Source organism: Mixophyes fleayi, chromosome 4 (assembly GCF_038048845.1).
Source record: "Mixophyes fleayi isolate aMixFle1 chromosome 4, aMixFle1.hap1, whole genome shotgun sequence".
Classification (NCBI taxonomy): domain Eukaryota; kingdom Metazoa; phylum Chordata; class Amphibia; order Anura; family Limnodynastidae; genus Mixophyes; species Mixophyes fleayi.
The window spans coordinates 340,796,490-340,820,618 of NC_134405.1; the positions used below are offsets into that span (position 1 = coordinate 340,796,490).

At 46.0% G+C, this 24,129-nt stretch overlaps 1 protein-coding gene across 1 annotated transcript in view; it reads right to left on the reverse strand.

The window, feature by feature from the left end:
- Window positions 1-1,670: 1,670 nt before the first annotated feature.
- CECR2 (CECR2 histone acetyl-lysine reader) overlaps window positions 1,671-24,129 on the reverse strand; it is a 32,465-nt gene continuing 10,006 nt past the window's right edge. Inside the window, exons 2-19 of the mRNA XM_075210709.1 lie at window positions 18,267-18,361; window positions 16,935-17,118; window positions 15,822-15,955; window positions 15,459-15,542; window positions 15,113-15,165; window positions 14,416-14,582; window positions 14,242-14,325; window positions 13,735-13,870; window positions 13,318-13,447; window positions 13,043-13,086; window positions 12,289-12,380; window positions 10,416-10,542; window positions 8,836-9,191; window positions 8,492-8,617; window positions 7,701-8,268; window positions 5,926-7,099; window positions 4,825-4,921; window positions 1,671-4,161 (exon numbers count right to left, since the gene is read on the reverse strand). Coding sequence (XP_075066810.1) covers window positions 4,156-4,161; window positions 4,825-4,921; window positions 5,926-7,099; window positions 7,701-8,268; window positions 8,492-8,617; window positions 8,836-9,191; window positions 10,416-10,542; window positions 12,289-12,380; window positions 13,043-13,086; window positions 13,318-13,447; window positions 13,735-13,870; window positions 14,242-14,325; window positions 14,416-14,582; window positions 15,113-15,165; window positions 15,459-15,542; window positions 15,822-15,955; window positions 16,935-17,118; window positions 18,267-18,361 — 3,657 coding nt within the window. The 3' untranslated portion in view covers window positions 1,671-4,155. The remainder of the gene's footprint in view (window positions 4,162-4,824; window positions 4,922-5,925; window positions 7,100-7,700; window positions 8,269-8,491; window positions 8,618-8,835; window positions 9,192-10,415; window positions 10,543-12,288; window positions 12,381-13,042; window positions 13,087-13,317; window positions 13,448-13,734; window positions 13,871-14,241; window positions 14,326-14,415; window positions 14,583-15,112; window positions 15,166-15,458; window positions 15,543-15,821; window positions 15,956-16,934; window positions 17,119-18,266; window positions 18,362-24,129) is intronic.

Below are 24,129 nucleotides of genomic sequence, written 5' to 3' on the forward strand. Positions count from 1 at the left end.
GCCTCCAACAATCCCCCAAGTCAGACCTAATACAGGGATGGACAACTCAGGCAGCGTATTCAGTCAGTCAGCTCTGCAGACGGCCCAAGGCTCCCGGGTTAATGACAAACCTTCGCTCCCTTAATGTTTGAGAACATTAGTCCAACAAAGAAACAGAATAAGCTCCCAGTCATTAGAAGTCTAAATATCAACCTCACAGTACATAATGGCACAATCCTGTCTGATTTATTAACACACAGTCCCATTACACACCCAACAGCTGCTCCCTCTAACGGTCAACGCACACGTTAAAAGGCGGCGTTATCAGACACAATCGCAACAAGATCCAGCCACAGACCGTTGTGTGTGGTTGTCAGACGATCACACCGTGAGGGACCCTCCCCCAGGTTTGCACATACTAACCACATACATGGCTCAATGTCACGTGTGAGAACTCCACTATATTATGACATGACTGAATGGGTTCCCACCCGCCAGCCCAAAACATATGCTGGTAGGTTAACTGGCTTCTGTTTCAATTAGATTGTAAGCTTCGCTGGGACAAGGGCTGATGTGATTTAACCTTCTCTATTTATATAGCACCAACATATTCCATAGCACTGCACAAATAGAGGCATAGTTGACTAATCGCGGAATATTGGGAGATCTCCCAGGAAGATAGGCCGACCTCATAGGTTCCGCCGTGCACGAAGCAACATTGAGCGCAAGTCCACGCTAGCACAGACTTCTGCAGTTATATTGCTCAGAGGCGTACCGCAGGCCTGTATCGTCGCAACCACGCCGCTAAACAAACTGCGGCACATTACGCGCAATGTCTATTTCTGTGTGAAGGACAACGGTTAAAAACTCCTCTCACCGAAGAGACCGTGCACCCCTCAGCTGGGAAGGGGTTAAATCAGGAGGAGGAGGAGGAACACTGTGTAACCAGAATGTAAACAGTTCTGTTCAGTGCCTGAGGGGGCGTTTTATATTCCCAGTGTGGGGGTGGGAGAGACGCCGCTCTCTACCCTCCCACCATGTTACATAACCTCATCCTTCAGTCCCCAGGCCCAGAAAAGTGAAAACAAACCCCATAAAGGAGCATTTCATGACAGAAATCCTGTCACATTACACATAACACTCGGGGATTACAATGGTTTTCTCACAAGCTCTGCACACGCGTCATTAATGCTCATTTCAGAGCAAACTGTACATTAGATTTTTGCCAATTATAATTTTTTGCAATAAAGAAAAATATTATATAAGATAGACTCTTGAAGTCCTGATTACAAGTATGAATATCAACGAAACAAAATGGCCGCCTCCATTGAGTGCAGGAGATGTGGGCTATTAACCATTTAGTTGATTTGACAAAGGTTCATGACAAGGCAGCCGATCAGTTCATAAGGAACCGGGGGGCGCCTTGTGGTAAACGTTTTAGTGAAGTCACCCTGTGATTCGGTAGGCTGCCCTTCCCATGAATATTGGTTCACAAGATGGCCGCCTCCGGCGTGTAGGAGACTGGTACGCTGTAAGCCACAGTGACTGGTGCACTCTATTTAATAAATCACCATCATTTCCTCATAATATTGTATGCAATGGTGGTTTTGGGACCCGCCAGAAAGAAATATTATTAATTAATAAGAATCATTAATCAAAGTCAACTAATGTGTTTATTCTAATAATTAATTTTATACAAAACAAAAAAACACATTAACATGAAAAGTCAATCCGTCACACATTCTTTGTCATAGTATAAAACAAAACTTAAAACAAAATGTATCTGCTCTCAGAAAAAAAATATTATTTAATCACACACGGAGCTGCTGAGGTAAGTGGAGGTTGTGTGGATCCAATTAATACAAAAGAAAATCGATATATACACAAAGATAGCAAAAAGTACAAAAAAATAAATATAAATTCACATTTTTTTTGGGAGAGCCTTTAGAACTTGGTCAGGAAAACGGACATCGGGAGACGAGAATTTCCCGGGATCAGTGCAAGACGATCAGAGATATAGAGATGTTCATTAATAATAATAATGAGGCCGTATGTGAGATGAGACCAGTAATCCACTCCCAGAACTTTGGTCCCTAATGACTAATTTCAGGTCATCCCTGTTTAAGCAGATCGGCATTCACGTGTGCGTAAACATTTTTGGATCTTTGAGCTCTGCTCATATTCAGGAATTTGCATTAAATGATTTTACAACATGCAAAGTACGTGGAAACCAGATGGGAAGATAAAATAGTCACACGCGTCATTAATCCCTATAATAAAACTCTCCCTCCTTCCAATCTTAATGCGCGATAAACTACAACACCCTTAAACCGCGGCATGCTGTACTAACCGCACAGCAGATTGTAATACGGGCTGACACATGACTTTGTCACAGGGATTAATGACCGGGCACTGCCCTATATCTGTTCATATGTTCTTGGCCCACGTTGACCACAAACTGTGTCAGCGACCACACGGATGGAGCTGTGGGACATACAATGCTGGAACAGGGATGTTTCAAAGTGAAATTCAGGAGAGAGTTGATGTAAGAGGATGAGGCGTCTTGTAAAATTGACAAAATAAACGGTAAACATCCCCATTTACGTAAGTTATGAAACATGTATGTAACATGTGCCTGGGTTACCTAGTGCAAACTATTATCCCGTGTGCTTCTCCAGTGGTCCCTACATCAATAGACAGACGTGGAATCTTGTGTACATCAGAGAACACTTCTTTAAATCATCATTATGTCACTTCCTCTCCCGACGTATACGGGTGTGTATTATATATCGCTGGTGACATGTGGGATTTATGGGCGATGGAATCACTGAGACAGGACAGACCGGCCCCCAAAACAATCTGTTCCGCCAAAAAAATAAATCCTCATTAAATGAACAGTTGGAAACTTAAGAGGAGCAGAAACATGTTTAAAGCACATCGGTCGCCTACACACAGTGGGGGCGGCCATTTTTACGGACTGGACCAATACCCACGAGCCTGCGGCCTATAATCAGGAACTAGTGACGTCACAGAGACACGCCTTGGGGCGATATTTGGGAGGCGCTGGTTCCTAGGTCATTGATTGGCAGCATTTTCCAGGATATTGGTCCAGCCCACAAAATGACTGCCCCCTGCGTATAAACGGATGATCCCTTTTAAGTTTTTTTTTTAGCGGCTCATCTAAACAGGTCATTAATCCATTACCAAAACCTGTCAGGACAGCTGGGGCAGAGAGAAACTTGATATATTCGCCCCCCCCGATCATTCATGGACTGAAGAGACACAACGATGACTGGTACGTTGACCATTCAGATGGTAATTACGGAAGGATTTTGGCAGTAATTAACCAGGTGGTAGAGAAGACGATGAAACTCAAGGCTCAGAGCTTTGCATTATACATCTTAGAGGGCAACAAAAGCCGAAATGCAAGCGGACACAACATGAAAAGGAATCCATAGTTTGTAAAGAACTTGATATTTTCAAATTGTGTCATTGCGGAGTCCATTGTCCTTCAAATAGGCTTATAGTCAGGAAGTCTGATGCACCTAGATTAGAAGATTTTTCCCCACGCAGTCTCAGATATCTTCCATTCGGATAAACCAAACGCGTTTCACATAAATATTTGTGAATGATAATTGCAGCTCTATAAATAACACAACTTGTATTTTATTTTTACCGGTCCTTTAAAGCTGAACAACTTATCTTATGGATCCCATTGTATCCAAGGGCTCAAAATATCTTAAAGCACCCACAAAACATCATAGGGCTGGGAGACGGGGGGCCCCTATATACACAATACATTCTGGAAAATAAACACAAAACCAAGAACATAATTACAGCAAATTCCAACAGAAACACTGGGAGACGGGGAGATGAAGGCAGCAGGCAGTAGTAGTAGTGTGTAAACAGAGGAGCCGGCCCCCAGAGGCCGCTCGCTGGATTCCTGAGAAAGTCGGGTCTATAAACCTCGTAGGGACTGGCTGCCCGGCGGAGGCGTTACAGTGTCATATGACCACATTCTGCCGCAAATGGGGAAATGCTGCAGTGGTTCCGCAAACACAGGCGGTGGATCCCAGAAGGCACAAACCCTTTTAGGGTGGTGGGATCTTGGTCCTGTGAGACGCAGGCTCTTTCCCGCTACAATGGATGAATGAGGGCCCCCAAGATCTGTTCATGTTAAGTCTGTGGAGAGAAAAACAGGAAAGGAGTGGTCACTTGTCAAATAGAGACACTGGGAAATCCGTACTCATAATGGAAGAGTTATATAGTGGAAGGAGCAGGGTCCCCAGCAGCACAGAGTATATCAGGAGATGAGTGATGTGTTAGTGAGGACAGGGCTGCATGTGACAGGGGCAGTGACGTGAAGAGGGGAATGGAGGCAGCAGGAAGCCACAGACTGAGAGTTATATAGTGGAAGGAGCAGGGTCCCCCAGCAGCACAGAGTAGTGATATGAGGCTCCTGTCACATTAATGCAGGAAGATTGCGGTGTAAAATGCACCTCTATTAGTTTTTATCATCTATTGAACAATTACCGGCTAACCGCTAGGTAGCATAAATATAATATATATCCATTTATCAACATATTAGATACAAGCGAGTGCTACTAAATGTCTCTTGCTATTGAATGGCTTTGTATAGTTTACAGCTAGATAAGAGACTGCACTTGTGTCATATCTGCTGTTCCTCAGATGGTGCAGACGGAGTACATTAATGAGGTGTATATTTTGGGGTTCTCTGCAGACAACAGACGTTGTGTTACCATAACTGGGGAAAGGTTGTCATTCTGGCAGTTACATATAAATCTACAACATGTCACACGTATGTATACAGTAATCTCTGCTCACCTCATCCAGTGGTACTGTCGGAGGTCTGTGCATCATCTCCCCCTGAACGTGGGGCCTGCCCTTGGGGAATGTCTGTGGCTGCATTGGGAGATGTATCCTGGGCAGAGAAGCAGAATGTGTGAATAATTAGTAATACAACAAATAAACCGATCACCATCAACCTCAGCTCCAAGTTGTTCTACAGATCGATCCCCATAAGTGTCTCCCCAGATTCCACAGGCTGCCACCTGCTGGTACTCCCTAGGAACTGCATGTAAAAATCACTTTTCATCGTAGACCCTTCTCCTCTCACTAGAGGCTACAACATCAAGCTGCAAGTACTTCCTAGGATCTGCAATGATCACTATGGGTTATAAATGCTTTATATTTCTGACGAGGATGTACAGCCATATCCGTGGCATCCTCTACTAACCACAGGTACGATTTCTGGTAATCCAATCTATTTATACATTCTGAATTTACCACCTCAAACCAGCAAACTGAACCCAAAGAGCGGCCTCCTCAGTGGGCTTCACCCATATAATAACTGGTGTGATGAGAGCAGGGTCCCCCAGTAGGTACCGCAGCTCTTATATAGCACCATGTGGTGTATTATAAGGATATATGTTCCATGGTCACCTATAAGGGCACTGAAATGTGCGTTCATGGGGGTCTTACATGAGTACAGACTGCAGGATTGTTGAATTAGTGGCGAGGGGCCGGTCAGTGGCTACAGGGCTGAAAATACACAACAGGTTAAAACAATTCCCGGAATTACACTTATTTGTGTGACAAGTTGTGGATCCATTGTTTAATCACTGACCAGAGATTGAGGAGCTGGAACGATGGGCGGTCCCCAGGTACATGGGGGCAAACCTAGAAAAAAAACTGTGCAACTCAGAGGTAACCGGAGGGGTTTATATTATTTTTTGAGGGTACTGAAAATAATGGTTATGGCCCCATTAAATGCTATATGGACCAGTAGAGGGGGGAAATGTGCTAGAAATGTCTGACCTTCCTGGAAGTACTCGTGCTCAGAACATAGATGGTGCAAATTGTTTGCCGGTTACATTCCAAGCTACAAACAAACATCAAACTTTTGGAAAGGTTCGGTGTCCTTACCCTTGTGGCCGGTACATATTGGTGAATGGGGCCATGCCGCCACCTTGGTCCATCATCACAGCATGAAAGTGCCCCCTACTGTTCTCCATGGCTGGGTACCCGGGGCCCAGTGGTCGTTGGCCGTTGGTGTGCCCGTGTACGGGGTGCCGTGATGGATGCAGAGGCTGGTGTTGAAATCCACGAGGTTGGTAATGGTGTTGCGTTGGGTAGTGCGGCTGAGACATCATATTGTGTTGGGGCCGGAAGTTTCCATTACCCCAATTATGTGGCCCCCCATACACAAAACCCCCACTCTGCCTCTTGTGACTGTCTAAATCCAAAAACTGTTTGGGGCTCTCCGGCCGGTCCGAGGAATCGTCGCCCTTTTTGTCTCTCTCGTCCGTCTCCTCTGTGTTTTCGCCGGGCACAGCCCGCGGCTCGCCCTCCAGCAGAGGGGACATGAGAAGACTCCGCAATTCTCCCACTCCCGGCAAGTTGAGGCCATCGCCTTGGTGGGGGAAGCCACCTACATGCTGAGGAGTCTGTTTTCCAGGGTGTTGCCAGCGCGGGTATTCCTGAGGATAAAAGGGAGGCCGCTGGTAATGAAGGTATGGCGGCTGGGGCTGTTGTGGTTGCTGGTAAGGATAGGCTTCACCCCGGTGGTGGAATCTGGGATATGACCCAGGGGAAGGCTGAATATGATCATTTCCAAATCTTTGAGGAGGGAAATGAGAAGGATGAGGTCCTGGAAACCTTTCACTACCAGCATGATGGCCCATGAGCGGCCTGGGTTTGCTGCCACCAATCATAGGCGCAAAGACACCTCTGTCTGGTCCCATCACATCGGCTGGTGGTCGAGGTAGAGTACCCTCCTGGCGAGTGACCACCTTGGGCTCAGGTTTACAGGCTCCTACAACAGATTCCTGAAACTTGGGTAAATCCATTGACTTTTCTGGTCCACTTTTACCAAGGGAACCGTTCTGAGGACCGACTTCCACCCGGCCACTGCCAACGTGACCGCCAGAAGCCCACGACTTCTCCCCATCCCCATCAGTGGGCATATTATCCAGGGGTTGAGGGTTTTGCTCAGTGGGAAGATCTGTGCTGTGCTCCCCGTTCGTGGGCGCGGTCTGCGGTACAGCTAAGGGAGGCGGAGTCTGCACTCGGGAGGTCACCGGCACCGCGGGAGACAAACCTGGTGAGATAATAAAGCCCAGTTAGATTCGTCTTAAGAGGTAAAATAAATTCAGTCTGGCACTAATGCGCTATAAAAAGATATATCAGCACCAAGAACCCTGCAGGTGACCAGTGTATAAAGAGGACTGGAAGAGATGTACAGGTTAAGTGACCAATGTCTATTGCACTAAGCAGTGAAAACCCGTATCCTGAAGGTTAGACGCTGCTTGGTGGGTACAACGGGAACCGAACCGCCCCCTTTGTTTAAAAAAAAATCCTATGGAAAGAGGGTGTGGTCGGTACCTCAAGGTGGGTATGTGGCTTATACGCCTCATTTTTTAAGTTGGGAACGTTGGGATCAGGTTTTAGGTCTCGAGCTCAGAATTACATCTCTTATCCCCTGTAGATGGGAGATGTGCAATTCAAAAAGACGTCCAGCAGGGGCATATAAGAATGATTTGCTTATTAAAAGTAGAACATTAAATAAACAAAACAAAACCCCACATCTCACATGTATATAACCTGCTCATAGCCAAGCAATAACCAGCTTCGGGAATGTTTATATAGAATATCATATATAATCCACATAAGACAAAATCCATGTGAAAATAGTCTATTACCCTTCTCATCCGACGCTGGGTCCGTCTGTCTGGTGGGAGGGAGGTTCCCGTCTGCCCCGTTATCGATGCCGAGCTTTTCATTGGTTGGGAAGGGAGCGGGCGACGACCGAGAAGGGTACCCCAAGTTTGGGGTACAGACAAAAGACGAAAGTCTCTGCATCGCAACCATCTCCGGACTGTCCAGCATAGAATTCCCAGAAGATCCAAACAAATGTCTGTTATTGAGGTTGGGTCCTGGGGGTCTCAGGCGAGGGTCTAACAGTGGCGCGTAGTGGGGGGGCCCTGCTCTTGGAGCATTGTTCTGGAGGCCGTTTGCTCTCCACATAGGCGGGGGAGGTCCATATCTGTACGGTGGATATGTGGTGCCAGAAGGGGGCACTCTTTCATCAGGGACAGGGGGCCTCATGAGCGGTATATACCCCGTGGGATACGGCTTCTGGGGATGTTTGCCGCCTTCCTGGACAGACACGGTATTAGAATAAGGGGGGTCCGAGGTATCATGGGGTCCCTGCTGTGGTCTGAAATCCGTATTCTTATTGTCAGACGTTTCGGGGGTTCCCGTAACAGACTGTAATGAGAAGACACAGATCATATTAACGATAATCAATTACAACTATATGAAGTCTTAAGGTCCATCCATACAGCTCTATATGAAACAGACTAGGGGACAACGCTTTGAGGTCAAATGAACCCTCAGGAACAAGCTCGAGGTCTCTGACACCGCTGGTGATACTATGTAACGAATAACTGGGAACGGAGTTCTATTCAAGCTTCAATTCTTACAAACGTACCCGTGTGCTGTAATTCTGGACGTGCTGAACGGGATCGCCTGGGTGCGGTTCTGGAAATCTCATGGGTCCATAGCCGAGGCCGGTGTCGGAGCCCCTCAGAGGTGCGTGCATTCCCGGAACGGAGGGCTGGATGGAAACATAATAAATGTATTTATATACAAGATGTTCTCTCCGTCTTCAGCTGGACTATGGGAGAAGCTAAACTCTACTATACTGTTTATATTCCCGATACCTCGGCACATGGATGAGGCCAAACACATCGAGGTCATATCTACACTCTAAGAAAATCTGGGGCACAGGGATTTGCCCAACCGATATCCAGTCTCCAAGCCAAATTCTCTCACCATGTTTCCTGGGTGGAAGGCGTGCCGGGGCATGCCACCGTACTGCAACGGGTGAGGGTATGGTGCCTTGGTCGTTTTATTCCCAGATTGCCATAGTCGCTCTTCTCCGTCCTCGCTCGGAGAAGACTGCTGCATCGCGCTACTCTCCGAACTCTGCCTCTTCCTGCCCCCGTCCTCTTTGCTTTTTCTCCAGCCCCCTGCCTTGGAGCGTCTGGCCTGGCTCCGCCTCCTCAGGGGCTTCTCCTCATCCGTCCGGATCCAGCTCTCGCCTTCCGAGTCAGCCTCCTCGTCAGGAAGGTGCTTGAGCAACGCCTTCTTAAAACAACGCTCCAAATTCTCTGCCATCTGTGTGTACTCTGCAGTGGGCAAACAAATCGCCAGTATTAGACTCCGCAAAATACAATCAGGAGAGAACCCCCCCCCCCCTCTAAATCCCAAACATGAAACGGGCATCCAGTGATTGGAAATGTATCGGACATAAGAGTTCATAGTTGCTGATGAACATAAAGTGATAGAACAACAACAATAAGGTTATGACAATACAAAGCGGACGTATATCCAGCAGTGATAGACCCCAGACCATGCAAACAAGAAAATGTTTTAAATATTTAACACACAATAAACTATAGAAACGCGCCTGGAACCGCCAAAACATTTCACTACAGCTTCGTCAGAGAATACAGTTGTACAGTAGATTAAGAACGCTGGTCAAGTTGTAGGTATGAAGCGTCTATAAGTACCAGCATGCACTGCCAGCCCAGGAACTTGGTTCCCCAATAGCCGCAGAGTGACGGGTCACCTCTAGAATGTTGGACTCAATATCTTTTCTGAAAATATTTCCACCCTCAGTAAAACTGATCATCAACACTGGCTTCCAAGTATTTTTAGCAGATAAATATCTAAGGGGTCAAATATATAGCAACCACAAAAACCTGCAGGGTAAACGCCCCTCTGTGACCTCCTGTGCCTGCTTATCGCCAACCACACCCAGTTTTACGGAGAGTGCAGGAATTTGCATCGTCTGAGTGCTAGACTTTTCCCAACAAAATCAAGATTACGATGAGATGAATTGAGGAAAGACCCCCATCTTATGGGAGGGCACACAACACTTCCCCCCCGGGAAAGCGCATGTCTAGACCAATGGCTGATCGCTCTCAATTAATATAAATGATAAAGGACGCTGCATCCATCAGAAGGAAAAAGGGGCATTTAACCCTTTCCACAATGTGCAGTTTTAGGCGTCTCCACAATACCAGGGGTAGATGTAAGCACCGTAATATGGGCGTGTACCCTACGATGCGCTGTGTGACCTAGAAGCTCTGCGGGTAGTAAATATATACTTTCCCCAATTCTCCCAGCACAAAAACATTACAAGGAGCCGTAGTCGGGACGGAGGGAATTTTGAGGCCAGCTCAGAATATTTCAGCCTGGACACAAACACACACACACACACACACACGGACCAGAAAAGTCAGATTGATACCCACTCAAAAAAAAAACGTTTCACAAGCAGCATCATCTCCCGTGTAAGGTCTATAAGAGAAGCCATATACGAGATTCTCAGCCGTAAAGCCACTTACCACTACTCTGCCCGTTGTACTTGACGCAGTTCTTAAAAATGGTTTTCATGTCCTTGACAAACTGATCCTTAGTGAGATAATACCCAGAACACAACCTCTGCTCCAGCTTGGAAATATCCATCGGACACTGGGGAAGAAAAGCAGATTATGTTGATGTCGTAACTACCGCCTGTTCCCCAACCTGAAACACGGGGGAAGGGGAGGGTGCCCATACTACAACGTTCTGCCCCTGCTCCGCATTACGGGCATCCTCCCCCCACCGTAGACCAGAACCTGGGGCATCGCCCCAACACGACTTGTACCTGCAAAATGTCTAGAATTTCAAGTCTATCGGAGGTTTATTTCTTATCACGGTATTGGATGTTGCTACATTGTAACAAAATGGACTTTGTCACATCTCCGATAGTGAAGGGAGTAAAAAATAAAGTTTGTTGCAATGTAGCAAAATACAGATATTTTGTTTTTCAAAGAACGCTGCTAATATTTCTGTGTCCTCTTACACGAGGGTTATACACCTGCTAATACCTAATCCTCAGGGTAATCGGATCATGTTTTACTATACAAAAGTGATGAAATATTTGTACAATTTCCAGGAATAATCTGCAGTGTTACTGACACTCAGTTTGCTGTAGGTCACTGTATATTGTATGAAAATTGATATAATTGACCATTAGTCTATTTTAATTCATTCCAGTGGGTTCAACACCCCAGTCACGGATTATAACGTTATCTTACACCGTTATCTTACACGGTAACCTCTATAATACACAGCGCAGGGGCGGATCTAGGAAATGACTATACCCCGGGCGATGTAGGGGGGGGGGGGATTTAGGCCCCGCCCCCTTTTCGATTTCTAAGGCTGCCGGCGGCTGCACAGTATGTGCAGGTCCATTCAGCAGTGACAGTGTGCTGTCCCGCTGCTCTGATTGTGTTTAAAACACAATCAGAGCAGCCGGGCAGAACACTGTCACTGCTGAACGGACCTGCACAGTGTGTAGCTGTCGGCAGCAAGCCCCTGCTAGGGGGGGGCGATCGCCACTGGATCCGCCACTGACACAGCGACTTCTCACAGTAACGCACCGGCAGCTGCACATTGGGGAGAATTACAGCAAGATGCATGGAAGACTATAGAGAAAGCAGCCATTCTCTATCCCACAATGCACTCTGTAACAATGTAACATTCGCTTCTTCACCTCAATTCCAATAATGTTTCAATGAGATTTCAAACAACTTTATTCCACCCAACAATGTGAACAAAATTTAAAAGGGGAATACATGATCCCTGCATACAAGTCCCCTCAGTGTTCTGTGGGCAGTGATCTAGTGCACTATATTGTACCAAGACCCCTCTGATGCAGAGCAGTGATAAGCATTGTATATATAGGGTGGCATGGTAGTTAGCATTGTCGACCTGGACCCTATGTGTGGAGTTTGTATGTTCTCCCCGTATTCGTGTGGGTTTCCTCCTGGGCTCCCGTTTGCTACCATCTTTTAAACACATACTGGTAGGATAATTGGCTTCTGACAATGTCACTAGTCCGTGTGAGTGAGAGATATGAGCTACTACATATTCTCTGTACAGCGCTGGGTAACAGGATTGGCACTATATAAAGGTACAGTATAGGAAACATACAATAAATAGTGTCTGACTCTTAATGACGCTTAAAAGAAAAAAATAGATAGATAGTTCTGCTTTCGGTAAATCCGTGGGTAGGGGGTTTATAATACACATTTCTAAACTGCAGGATCTTTTGGGATTGACCTGGTCTGCAGGTAAGTCCCCGCTAGGGAGAGCAACGTGCTGACAGAAAGACTCTCGATGGACTACAGTAATGACCCCTAGCACCTGATCATTGGGACACTCATAGCTTACCGTGATGATATCGTAATAATTTGGAGCATAAGACTCATCAACCGGCTCCAGAAATGGCCAGGAATCCTTATGGGCCTTCACAGCATCTAGAACTGAGACCAAAGAACAGGTAAATATATTAATATTCTAATCCGCCTGTCATGAAGTAATTCCTAAATATCAAGGATGGACAGACAGATATCGAGGAGTATAAAAAGAGAGGACGACGCGGCGGGGAGCGAGGAGAAGGAGAAGAGAGGAGGATGAGGAGGGGAGTGAGAAGAAGAGAGGAGGAAGAGACAGTAGCATTGTGACCTGTGCAGACCAGGACGGTCACAGTATAATAGAAGGTTTACACAGAAGAGTCTCTGACACCGTGGGCAGAACACTCACCTTTGTAAACGATAATCTGCAGCGCTCAGCCAACTAGTTTGATGGTATTAACAACAACAGTGTTATTAAAACATTCAATAATTAAAACCTCAATATTCACATAAATAAACCACTTGTAAATCCCACATTGTTCTTTAATTGACCGTAGCTTCTGTCGTTAGATTCCGTATGCATTTATGTGAATATTGAGGTTTTAATTATTGAATGTTTTAATAACATTGTGGTTGTTAATACCATCAAACTAGTTGGCTGAGCGCTGCAGATTATCATTTATATAGTAGTTTTAGGAAGGTGGGATTTCCTACTGCAGCTGCACGCTTATTGGTTATCTATTTAGATAGAGTTAGTGCGCAGAGATCGTTGTTTTGTATAGAACACTCACCTTTGTACATCGCTGTGTAATGATCATCCAAGTCAAAGCTCAGCCTGAAAAGAGGAATAGGACGGGTGAGACTCATTTTCTCACCTGACTCAGCGCTTTGCTGAGGACACAGACGACTCTTACAGAACTACAAGTCCCAGCATGGGGTATATGTACCACACAGGGAACGTCCATATACACGATACATTTCACGTGATTTTTATAATATTATACATTTCACGTGAATTTATCTGATCTACACAGCGCTCACATAGGACAGATGGAGGAACACTTACAGATCAGGGACTCCATAATCCTCCCTAACGGGCGAGTTGGGCTCCAGGTGGGATAACTCTGGGGGTAACTCTTTCCCCTGCGACAACAGCCAGGCCCGCTCCTCCCTCAGCTTCCTCCTCCGCGCTCGCTCTGCAGACAAAGCTCAGTTTTATACGTTGTATTTACATTCTCAGTCGGCATCTGGATGCAGACAACGGTCTGGAAATCACTTATATAAAGGAATTGTATTTCTCAATGTCGACTCTGCTTATAAGATACGATTACACATACGCAGACAATACAGAAACACTATCTTTTATCTGTCTGGCGCAGGCGATACGATGAAAGCCAACGTCTGATTGGTTGGTCCGATATCTGTGTGAATTTCAGCAGTAAGTAAATAAACGTCTGTCAGTAAATGACCCTGTATCACTCACCTTCCACCGATTTCACCTTCTCTTCCATAAGCCTCTTCCGCTCCTCTTTCTGTAGCAACTCTTGTTCCTTCCTCTGCATGACCAGCAGCAGCTGTCGTTCTTCCTCCTCCCCTTGCGCTCCAAAGGGATCCGCCTCCTGCAGGACACAGGATTATCGTTACCCAGGGCTCAGTCATTTCTATTCTACATTTCACACTTTCAAAATTGGCACCTTCACCAAAGTGGGTGTGGCCCGTACGAGCATCAGACTGATGAGAATAGCGCGATAGGCGGCGATTGCCCCTAATAAGCAGACGCTTCCATATCAGCACAATTATAATCAGCGCACACCGGCGTAGTTAGTAAAGGACGTAATAATCAGTTTAGTTTATGAGACGATAGGAGTTAGACACTTCTAGCAGCAGAGGGCGCTGCAGCACCACCAGCCAGCCGACCCCTCTCATAGTACAAAGATACGGTTCCCGGAATTGGTGGCGGTATATAAATGGGCGAGGAGGAGAATCTCACCTCTTGCTGGAACGATGGGAACCCAGAACGGTTGGACAACCTCTTGGAGGTGAAGAGAGTCTGGTCCTTGTGGATCTTTGTCTTCTGAGGGTAACAGAAAGAAGAATAAGAAATGAGCGTCCGCCACGGCAGAGCAGGCCACTAGCGCCACACGCAGAGGATTCTGGGACGCACCTTCTGGGTGATCATGCTGCAGATCTCCGGCAGGAATTCTTCACTCAGAATCTTATACAGGTGGCGCTCTCTCTGTGTCACCTTGTCCTGAAAACTCTCCGTCACCGCCCTCCATTCCTCCTCTGTCTGGCAGAGTAGACACCAGAGTCCCTCACCAGGGGAACGATCTAAATACACAGGAAACAGCAACACGTTATAGCTCTTAATTCTATTTCTGATCCACGTCCAGCGGAGCGTCGCAGAGCGCGCAACGTCTCGAACACACAAACATCCCAACACGGCGCACAAAGTATCCTGAGAAGGCCAAAGAGGCCACAGCCTGGGGCGGTGGAGAATTCGGCACAGAGCTCCTCACGGAGGTCACTTAGCAGGGCACATTATACAAGATAGACCCGGGGCGTCTATAATACACCTGGAGACTGGATGATAACGCCAATGAAGGCAAAAATCTATCCTACCGCCAAGGTCTATTGTTTTCTACTTACAGGTATTAAGGCAATACAGGTATATTCCACACAATTATTACACTGTATACATAATATACATGTATATATAAATGTCACGTCATCACTCAACTTTGTGTAATGTTCCATATAGGCTACAGGAGCAACGTGTACACACATCAAATCCACAAGGACTTAATAAAAATAGTGCAAAGAACCTTCCACACCAAACACAGGAATTAGGAGCCTCTCACCGCTCTTGCTCAGAACTTCGTCCACCGCTGGTGGTTTTATTTCTATTTTCTCACTGTAAGAGAACAGACATAAGGGGATAATCCAACTTTCTGAATGACAAACATATCGCACCAGAACAGAAAATCAACAGCGACAGAGAAATTTACTTAACGAGCAGCAAACGATAAAAAGCCGTCGGAGTACTGCAGAGAACCTCACTAACGAGATTCATTTAAGCTCCTCCTCCTTAGCAAAGATATGCAAATAAGCATCTTTATTATATAATATCACGATGGCTGCAATACTTTACCCACAGTATTTACATCAGACGCTTTATTACAAGGTCACGTGGCAGCACCCACCCACCTCATCACAGCCTCTTCCAGCAGAAGCTTCTTCTTGGGGGGCCGCCCCCGCTTCCGTACAGGTTTCTCAGGTGCGGTAATTGCCCTGAAACAGCAACAACAGGAAGAGAACAGGTCAGAAGCAACTTAATGGGGAACAGCCACCTGACATTCCGTGGCCGTTTACTCCGTCACACATTGGCGCGATATAAAGGTTTCTCAATAATATACTATTCAGACGGCCGTCATTAAAATGACAAATAACAGAAGGCAGACGATGGCTCAAAGACCAGAAAATAAATCTCTTTCGTCTGAATGATTGTGACGGACGCCCCTAGGAGCGCGGTTATTGACTGAGGTGGCTGCGCATTTGTATAAACCTTACTCTTCCAACGCCCGCTGCCTCTTCTCCCAGGAAGGCTCCTCCTTGTACAGCCGGGTGCCATAGAAGTACCAGTACAGGTTACCCTGCGAATCCTCGCCAAGCGGCTCCACCCGCAGACTGTCCGCGTCTAGACCCTGAAATCCACACCCAGAAGGAGAAGTCAGTATGTGCGCAGAGACCATCATGTTACACATAAGCAGAGATTATGTTTTAAGAGCACAGAAACTTCAACACAAGTCACTATGGCAGAGATACATGGACCAGCTGAAGAGGCCGAGTGCTGGGGGGAGACAGCAAGAAGTCTATAGACCAGGCCTGGACAACCTAGGTGTGTGGAAACTACATTTCCCAGCATGCTTTGCCAGCCAATAGCACCTAGTGAGACGCAGGGTCTCCATATCCATTATACACAGACACAGCAGGTGAGGACACAGCGTCTAGGACAGGATCATTCAGAACCCGAACCACAAACATATAAAATGGCACCTATCGTCAGCACCTTACATACATCTGTGACTATTACATTAGTTATCAGTATAGGTCACTGTACCAGCCAATGACTCCTACTGAAGGCAGCCATTGTGGGGGCGGAGCCAACATCCAACACATCAATTTACTGGGAACTCCGGACATCACAAGGGAACATTTAAAAAAACCGCACCGAGAAAGAAAATTAAAGAAAAAAGTACTATAATAATTCATTTTTTTGTATTAGAAACGTCCCCTAAATAACTCTGTGTGCTTGTCCTAATACCTGGTGTAACCTAGTTTTTCAGTGAAGAGATTTCCTTGAATGCTGAGACGTCAATAAACTGCACCCATCTTAGAGCCGAGTGGCGGTTAATTGAATTTCCCTGCACGCCCCATTTTTATAGTTCTGACGCTGTACTGTACACAACGCTGTAGCAGATTTATTTCACAAGGAGGTTCTATAAAGGATGTGTCGGCGATGTCACTAGTTCCCAGTGAATTGATTGGCTGTGGCCCTGTAAAGAAGATGGCTGCCCCGGTGAGACACGTCTGCAGCGTACACTGATATTTGCTGCATATTCACATTGCTATTTTGCTTTATATGGGAGCAGTTTGAAGTTAGTCTGATAGGTCAGGGCGCACCTTGAGCAGGTCGAGCACGTCGTCCGCGTCCAGCCGGTAGTCACACAGTCTGTGCAGGATCTCCAGCCGCGTGCGGAGGGGCAGCTGGTGGAAGTGGGCTTCATGCAGGGGGTTGGGTTTCCCCTCCTCAAGCTCCCAGCGGTAACTGATGATATCCTCCAGGTAGACATGGAAGGTCTGGGCGCTGAGAGAGAGAGATGTTACCTCACAGATTGACGAAGTGCATAAAAGCGCCGGAGAGACCGACCATTACTGCGGATTTACTGTTCATTACAACCAAAACCATATGGGGTCTATGTGAAAAAAGCTTTATTTATTTTCCCAATTCAGGAACCAGACATATATATATTTAAAGCAATATTTGCTTTCTAGGGGGAAGTAATTTATCAGCACACACTGGATTTCCTGTATGAGAAGGATTGTGACTCCACTTCTGAACAATTATAGAAGATAAAGGCTTACAGTCCTGCAGGTAACTAATAACATCAAAGGAAGCATTTCTACAGACATCACAATTTCCATTTTATATATAGGACAAACTTTTGTTGGTTTAATGTCCCATTAAAGTAAGAATACACCATAGATTGTAAGCAGGGCCCTCCTACCTCTCTGTCTGTATTACCCAGTATTGTCTTATTATTGCTTGTTCCCAATAGTAAAGCGCTACGGAATTTGCTGGCGCTATATGAATAAATGTTGATGAATACACAACAGTTTCAGGCAACCTGCAGTTTCAATAGCGTTGTAGAACTACAAGTCTCAGCACAGACCAGCAGAACACAAGACAACCATCAGGCTGGAGATACGGATGTCAGGGGGTGAATGTTACGCACGTGATGCCGTCAATTTCAATTCTACCGACAGCGCACTCTCACACTCAGTATAAGTGTGAGTGCTCACTTAGTGCAGAGGGGAGGGGGCTTATTGTTAGTGAGGGCGCTCCCAACACAGAGATCCAACCAAGCACTCCCATCATAACACAGAACGCCCCTCATCCAGAGCTTATATATAAATTATCCATCCAGTCTCCTGGATCAGCCATCTTTACATATACAGGATAGGAACGTTAGTAATGCTCCGTATCTCAGGACCACCGTTCCTGGGTGTAACAGAGGGATATAGAGAGAACTTCCCAGAGCTGCTCAATTCACCACCTTCAAAGATTTGTCATATCAGTGAGCCTGTAGCAGTTGTAGAACTACAAGTAGCAGAATGCCCAGCCAGGGACTCGTAGTCCCTGCAAGTTGCCTGTGTCTGTTTCAGATCATCCTGTACAACACGTATGAATGTAGGGATAGTGAGCGATGAACACGTATGACAGGAGGCACTCACGTGATGTCTCTGCGCTGGTAACAGCCGCGCAGGAGGCAGGACACCAGCTCGCTGAGGAAATCTGCGTCATCTCGGTGTAAGGCATCCTCCAACTCCTGTGACCGAAAAAGGGAAGAGGTGATCAGACCCCGGAAACTGCACCCCCAAAATTACTACCAGGTTTAACCAGGAACTCATGAAACAAACAAAAAACAACATAATTTTATACATTAAACAAAGATTAGTTTGTTTTATATTACACATTAGAGGGACAATAAGAGGCTGCCATTGTAATGTTCAAATATTCACAAAAAGTTTCCATACGTCAATATAAGATTACAAAGTGTACAAAACACCGTCCAGTATATAGATGTAATCAGACTGGGAAATAAAGTGTCAATTTTATAATACAAAAATGAATGACATCCGAGTCACAAAGAGTTAACATCGTTCCATCAAAAATAGTGATTGGCAGCCAGATTCCCTCCCCCATGGTCAAATCACCAGATCTCTTTATTATAAATATTGGTGGATACTTTGAGTTGTACAGAACAGATATTCTATTCCTGTATATAAAAGAAACAGGAAAAAACACAAATATATATATATATATATATATATATATATATATATATATATATATATATATATATAAATTAAATATTAAAGAAAAAAAGAAGTAAAAGCAAAAATTGCTGAGAAAGTTGTGACATTGGGGGAATCGTTTTCCCTCTGCTGACCACACTTCCTGTAAGTAACAATAATGAAGGGTAACACAGGGAGGGTCAGACTATTTTACAGCCGTCTCCTCCCTACATTTCAGTGTCCGATAAGGGAACGTAGGTTAGATGGACACTCACCGACATGGCGGTGTTCTCTTGGTATAACGCCGTCTCTGCTGATTACCAGTTTGTAGACAGATTACAAACAACAAATCTGATCACATTATGGGAACTTGGATTGTATTTTAGTCTTGTAGGAAGTGCCTACGTCTTGTTCCTGTCCCCACTTTCCAGGAAAATGGAAGATGCCAGGTGGGCGAGTTCTTACTCAAGCTGCAGGGTCACACAATGAAGGGCGATATCTGGGCTGAGGGGCAATAAACCAAGCGGCGCTGTAATCCGAGGAGGGGGGGTCACACACAGAGAACCCCCCCCCCCCCCTGCACTCGCCCAGGTGATTCCACCTTCATTTTATTGTTATAATGATACAGGAAGATATCAGATGACCAACGCGGGTTGTGGTTTTGCTTTTTTGTTTGGGGAGGGTACAAATGATGGTGGGAAAAAGTATATTTATTGGGGGGAAAAGACAGACAACAAATAAAAGCAATAAAAATAGATCAAAACAAACACTAAACTGAGATACATTATTACATAGCATCAGACATCTGTAATGTTAATGCTGCACAAGGATCCCGCTATAAAGTGCCGTCGTGTGATCTTTCCAAGTGCTTTATTTCAGACATATTGCGCTGGAACACACATCAATGATCCCATTAGGATGGAGCGTCCAGACAGAGGTCTCCACAGACCCATCAGTCACCGACTGGAAAGCAAATGTTCCATCTTACCCAGATTATATGTTCTCATTCATCTAGTGCAATAATACGTCCCACTATATCGTTCACCAGGGCCCCCACAGACTCACAGACACAGGGACTGTCTTCTGCTGTCAACGTTTTAGGTTTAGTGTGTGTGTGTGTGTGTGTGTGTGTGGGGGGGCTACACAGAGCACAGAAAAAGAAAAACTATGGGAACACCTGGGTAAATGAGGGCAGCCAAGCATACTGAGAGCAGGGGCTTCCAAACAGGTGATGCTCGTGCACTAAGAAAATATCCCCCCAGTATGGTCAGTATAAGAACTTGGACTGCCTGTAACTATGGCTGCAAGAGGAGACCTCAGGGACTAGGAAAGAGGGGCGATAGTGGGGTCACCTTACTAATGCTTCACGCACAACAAAACAAAGCGCACACTGTACATCATCAGCATTTATTTATATAGCGCCACTAATTGCGCAGCGCTGTACAGAGAACTCACTCACATCAGTCCCTGCCCCATTGGAGCTTACAATCTAAATTCCCTAACACACACACAGACAGACAGACACACACACAGACAGACAGACACACACACACTAGGGTCAATTTGTTAGTAGCCAATTAACCTACCAGTATGTTTTTGGAGTGTGGGAGGAAACTGGAGCACCCGAAGGAAACCCACACAAACACGGGGAGAACATACAAACTCCACACAGATAAGGCCATGGTCGGGAATTGAACTCATGACCCCAGTGCTGTAAGGCAGCAGTACTAACCACTGAGCCACCGTGCTGCCCACTCATATTCACACATGAATATAAAGTGCGGCACATTACGGGATCTGTGGAGTGAAATCTTCCGCCCGTGGCACCAGCAGTGTCTGTAAAAACGGAGCAGGAAATATAGTCGGGATGTAATGCATAAAACGCACGTTTGGGAGTTTAGGGGGGTGCAAATTAGGGGATATGGTCAGACGGGAATCCCTGCACCACACTCTGAGGAAATGGACGCATTACACACGTGTGCCCACCTCCAGAACGCTGCAGCCCGGAGTGCTGGTTCCTGGTGGCCACGATTTGGGTGCAGGGTGACTGCTAACCACTGACTAATGGTACAGAGTCATCGTCACCCCAAGTTTCTTTCCCGACGGGGCAACTTCCAGGATGACAATGTCCCATCGGCAGAGCGACCGTCTTGTGGGACATCGGTACCAGCTTCCACCTGCACAATTCCAGGTATCGGTAGACTCGAAGCCACGACACCCTATGTAAGGACTGTTGGCGATTCCATTTTATTGTCCACTGCTTGTGTGTTCCACATTAACAATCTACATATGTTTACAACCAATAATTATCATATTCATAAAAGATATTAAACCCTAAAGACTGTCTCCGAACACAAAAACACACTGTACTGACTTCTTGCCCTGTACTGGGAGGTTAGGGAGAGGGGACAGGGTAACAGTATAAAGGACATTTGTATACAGGTGTCAATCATCAGACCAGGATGGGTTTATTCTGGCAGATCTGAGAACAGATCCCACACGTGGACATAAGCGCTTGCGGGAACGGGGGGAAACTGACGTCAGGGCGCTGTGGTGCAATGAACTTGGGGACAGGCTCAAATTTAGGAGTCAAAACTTACAAAACACTATAGAGTAGCGATGGGATCTCAGGATGGAGCAACAGGAGAATCTGGTGGCAGATAACCGGGTGGGCAAATGTCTAGAGATGAGCTCAAGGCTTAACCTAATCCTCTATTATCCCAGCATGGAAGGGGTTAAAAGTCCCAGCTGTCGCTGAACTGCGGAGTCTCTTAATTCTGCTGCTGTGACTCCGGACAGACAGAGCGGCAGCAGGGAGCTCCATTCGGGGAGGGGGCCGTTTAAGGACCCTGTACCCATTATGTATGCACACGCAGCAGCCCCTCTTGGACTCTAGAAGCCCCTCACACAGCAGAATCAAACAAACAGGCCATGAAAGGAAAGTGGATAAAAGAAAAGGCCTTTAACACCAGCCCCGGGCCCTGTGGAGCGCTGGAGACGCATTGAGTCTTCCTGGGGAGAGAGAGACAAAAGGAAGCATAGCCAAGAGACAGGGCTCCCCCCTCCCTAACCTGGGCGAGAAGAGGACTCGCCCCAACGCGCGCCAGACACCACCACAAACTTACAACTGAGAGGGAGAAGGATGGAGAGGACTGTAAGCTCCTTGTCTAAGATCAGCATCATCTGTCACTAAATCCCTTCAGCCGGCTGGGTGACAAGGGGCCACTAGTCCAACACGCCCTGAGTCCCCGCAGCAAACCGGACCATAAACTGACACAAGAGCACAAACTTGTAAAAAAAAAAAAAGAAACATAAATAAAACCATCATTTCTATTCTCCCGCAAATAGCGTTAGGCTCAGTCCATGTAGACACGGGGCTGGCTGTGGACATAAAAGCCGTATACGTATAATAAAATCAGTTTGTTTAATTGCAGCTAAATAATGACAGTATTACTCGGGATTTTGTTTACAGCAGAAAGAGAAGATAAAATAAGTTTTACATGCAGACCCCACCAGTGTCCCTCCGTTAACCGGCAATGTAAAGATGGACGCCGCGTCCAAGAGCTTGAAGGGGTTATTTAATCCATAAACTATAAAATATATAGGGACACCCCACTTCACATACCCCTGGTGACCCCCCAGACACCCCTTGGACTGCAGACGAAGGGTTATCAGGTAGACAACAGGTGTGAGCACCGATTGAGTATCCTGATTTGACTGGCAGCAGCTCCTGTCCAATCAGGATTGCCAGTCACTATATACATACTGACTGGGAGTACAGGTAATACAAAACAGCGGCTGAAAGAGGCCACCCTCACCCATAGTACCAAATTACTGTCCCCCCTCCTATAACCTCAGCAGAATGAATCACAGAAGAGCAGATTACATACGGGAAGATGCAACTTCTACTGTAAATTATAAGGATATTATAAGTCACCAGTGCCCATATAAAGGCGTGAGAGTTTGTATGTTCCCTCCCACACTCCAAAAACATATAGGTAGGTTGATTGGCTGCTATCTAAAAAAAAATTGACCCTAGTGTGTGTGTGTGTGTGTGTGTCTGTGTGTTAGGGAATTTAGACTGTAAGCTCCAATGGAGCAGGGACTGATGTAAGTGAGTTCTCTGTACAGCGCTGCGGAATTAGTGGCGCTATATAAATAACTGATGATGATGACTGCTGGCCCAATGCAGGACCCGAATCTCCAAGATTACACCTTATCTGTAATCATTAACGGGGTGCATTATTTCTTATAATACACAAGATTCTTAGGGGACACAAACTATGACATCAGAACCCACCGTTTATACAGATATTATTTACAGGAGTTTATAAATCAGCATCCCTTGTGTGTCCTACCTCGGTGTATAATACACATTACACTAGTGTACACACACACACACACACACACACACACGTATGTATATACGAGCATGGCCCGGTCACGCTCTATGTACATGGTCAGCGCTGTGACCCAGGGGGCATTGCACCTAGAGGCAGCAGGACCCCTCTGTAGGGGAATGTGCTGGAGATTTTATCTACTCTCCACCCCCCACAGACCCAGCTCACAGCCACATGCTGGGGTCCTGCTGAACTTTTCACCTGGCAGTAACCAGCTACCCCCTACCCCCCCCCCCCCTCCCTTTAACCTCACTGGTGCCAGAGTACCAGCTCGCTGGACCCGTTCCGTCCTCTACAGGATGACCGGGCGACATTGTGCCACAATTATCTACATTACTATTGTTTATAGAGTAATTCCCATTGTCCTGTATCGTGTCCCTTCTGCTTACGCCAGACACCACAAGAGCTCACAATCTACCCTGTATTTTTATTATAAATTCTAGATTGCTTTGATGCCAGTAAAATCTATATTATACACGCACTAATATATATATATATATATATATATATATACACACACACACACACACACACACTACATGCTCTGTTGTGTTTTATTTATTTGCTAACTGATTCCCTAATAGTGAAACAACCAGGAGGTCAGAAAACAACTGAATAGTGTTATCTGCGTAAGATCCAGATGTAGGGAGCAGTCGTCTCATCTCACTGTGATGGGATCTGGACTGTAAACAAGGCACCAAAACTAATGTATCTATTTTAACTATTAAAATCACAAGTTGTATGTTGGCCATTAGTTGGGGATTCTCACGTCTATCAGCAGTAGTACAGTCCCTACATTGCCTCGTTCTGTAGGGACTGTTCTGGTCTCCAGAGAAATGAATAGGTTAAACCCACTACAAAGGATCTATTTGATATATCAAAAGCAAATGGCCTGGGGG